A 2,630-nucleotide genomic window follows, 5' to 3' on the forward strand; every position below is an offset into this window, starting at 1 on the left:
CCGCACCGCCTCAGCCGCGGAGGCCCCGCGCCCCGCGCGCCTGTCGCCGCCGCCGCCGCCGCTTCTCCGGCCCGTCAGCGCCGAGCGGGGCGACGCGAGCGGTGACCTCCCTCCTCGCTGGAGCGGGCGGCGCCGTACGGCTGGGCGCGCGACACTGCCGCAAAGCGAGCCGCCAAGCGCGGGGGCGGGGCTCCCTCGCCGACCTAAGGCGACCTCGCCCGCCGCCAGCCGGCTGCGCGCGCACCGCATGGGGCGGAGCCGTCCGCCGCGGAGGCATGGAACTGGGCGGCAGTGTGGTCGCTTGGGTCCCGGCGCTCTGGATGGTTTTAAAGGGGAACTGGAGGGAGTGATGGAGGACAAAGCTTCCAGTGGCTACTAGCTTGCTCGCCGTGCGCTCCCGCCTTCACCGGAGGCGCATGCCTGCACACACGTTGCTGCGGAGCTTGGGCCTTGCACCCATCCCGCTGCAGGGATCTGCGGGCAGCTGCTTTGCCACCGGGCGCACGGAGGGCTGGATCGGACGAACCATTGGTCTGATCCGGCACGGCTTACGTTCTGACGTTCCCTTATTGTCATGATTGCTAATACCATCATATACTTGGCGCCGATTTTAAAAAACGTTCTTATAGGACAGGTCGCTTATGTCACTTGCCCCCCACCCCGCGCTCAATATCTTATGGTAACTGCTTCAAGGCACAATGCTATGCATATTTAGAGAAAAAAAAGTTTGATTTTTTCCTATCTTAAATGTGGCATGTTAGAGGTCTTATGTTTTCATTCTCTTGTATAGTGATGCATATTTTTTGTGAACTGCCTAGTGAGTTTCAGCTGCTGGGCAGTATAGAAAAGAAGCAATTGTTGCTATTAATAATGGTCATAATCCTGTGGGGTTTGGCTTTTAGGGGATGGTGAGTATTGTAGGGTTAAGCATGCATTAAATAGTGCTCTAGTTTAATGGCATTCAATGCCCACTGTGTGCCTATAGTGGGGCCATTAAACAAGCACCCATAAGCCATACAGCTGCTTTTTGTGCACACTGGAACATCATCTGGGAGCCCTGTGAAATAATTAAACTTTTATTGACTGCTTGGCATCCTGCAAAGCTGACGGCCTTTTAAAGCAACATCACACACAAAACAGACCTACTGAAAGACTGAACTGTTTTCCGGGGACCGGTCCTTGTGTCTGCAAAGTGGCAACATTCACCCCCAAAAGTGGAAATATTAGGAGGTTTGGGTGGAACCCACGGTAAGCACTTAACCCCCCCCCCACAAAAAAAAAAAAAAAAACAGGAACAATTCTATGCATGTTTAGACAACAAATAAGCCATAGCTCTAAGCATGTCCCAATCCATGCTGGGAACCTTTGTATCCTGTCCTATACATAAAAGTCTCAGGACAGCCCAACCACAAAAACACAGCATCAGATCTATAATAAAAGCCCAATTAAAAGAAGAATTAGGTCTTAAAATAATGGGGAAAATCCCGATTGCATGGCACACCTGAGAAAAGACTGCACGCTGCTCTCTGTTACATCCCAGAAGCTTTTTCCTGGGCATTGCACACCTCTCTTTATACCAGGAATGCTTCTGCAATCCCCAGTGCAGCTGGTATGATTCTCTCCTTCCAGCCCCAAAGAGACGACTGGACTCGATTTGCAAACTCTTTTTATTGACGCTCCATTCTTTACAGTCTTGGTCCACAAATCCAAAGTACGTCCAACTGTTAAAGCACATAAACAAGCTTCAGGTCTCTCAGCCAGTGCGTAAGGAGATCAAGTCCTCACCTGAACAGGAATGATTGTAAACATCAGCTTTTCTAAGCAAAATAGAATATTTTGTACACAGGATGCATGGGTGGTGATAAAAATTTGAACCCAGAAAAGGAATTTGAAAGGGAAGAATTTTAGGATAAAATTAATAAAAAGAGAATTCCCTTTCCCCAAGCTTTACATCTTTCACATGGTTGGCCTCTCATTCTATGATTGTTTCATACTATTCAAGGCCTATTTTATACTTCAACTCCCCACCACTTTACCCATATCATCAGGAGGGAGTAAATAAACCTGGAACACGCCTACAAACTTAGATGAAATTTAAAGGTTTTCCCCAGAGAATCCTGAAAAAGTTTGTGTGTGCGCGTGTGCATAGGAGTCATTGTTAAAAAATACACCATTGTTAAAAACATCTTTCCTGTAATTCTCAATTTTAAGAGATCAATATCGATACATCCTCAGTATTACTACAGGAGCAAAATTAAAATAGAAGTAAAGTAATAGTGAAGAAAGGTGACACCAACAAGGAGGAATGCGTTTACTCTTAGGAAAAAACAAGCTGCAACTTCAGCTTTAAACACTAACAGACCTGGAATGAAATCCTGCACACTCTTAGAATAACTAAATCCCATAAAAGTTTATGGGATTTAAACAAGCTGAGAGTATGCCAAAAGGCAAAGAGCCATAGTCATTTTCTTCTTTCCTGAGATAAACTTTGTCCCCTCTCCCTACTACCAACACATATTTGGGCACAAGCCTGCATGACACAGGAGAATTAATTCAATTTAAATGGAGTGTGTTTGTGCAAAGTGGCTTGACCTAAAAGCATATTTCTTGCTGAATAAACAGGACAGTTT

At 46.7% G+C, this 2,630-nt stretch overlaps 1 protein-coding gene across 1 annotated transcript in view; it reads right to left on the minus strand.

Moving 5' to 3' along the window:
• Positions 1 to 249, minus strand: part of DLAT (dihydrolipoamide S-acetyltransferase) — a 6,783-nt gene extending 6,534 nt beyond the window's left edge. Inside the window, exon 1 of the mRNA XM_044456324.1 lies at positions 204 to 249. Coding sequence (XP_044312259.1) covers positions 204 to 249 — 46 coding nt within the window. The remainder of the gene's footprint in view (positions 1 to 203) is intronic.
• Between the last annotated feature and the right edge of the window lie 2,381 nt (positions 250 to 2,630).

The sequence above is a fragment of the Varanus komodoensis genome, unplaced genomic scaffold (genome assembly GCF_004798865.1).
Source record: "Varanus komodoensis strain SLA01 unplaced genomic scaffold, ASM479886v1 scaffold83, whole genome shotgun sequence".
NCBI classification, from domain to species: domain Eukaryota; kingdom Metazoa; phylum Chordata; class Lepidosauria; order Squamata; family Varanidae; genus Varanus; species Varanus komodoensis.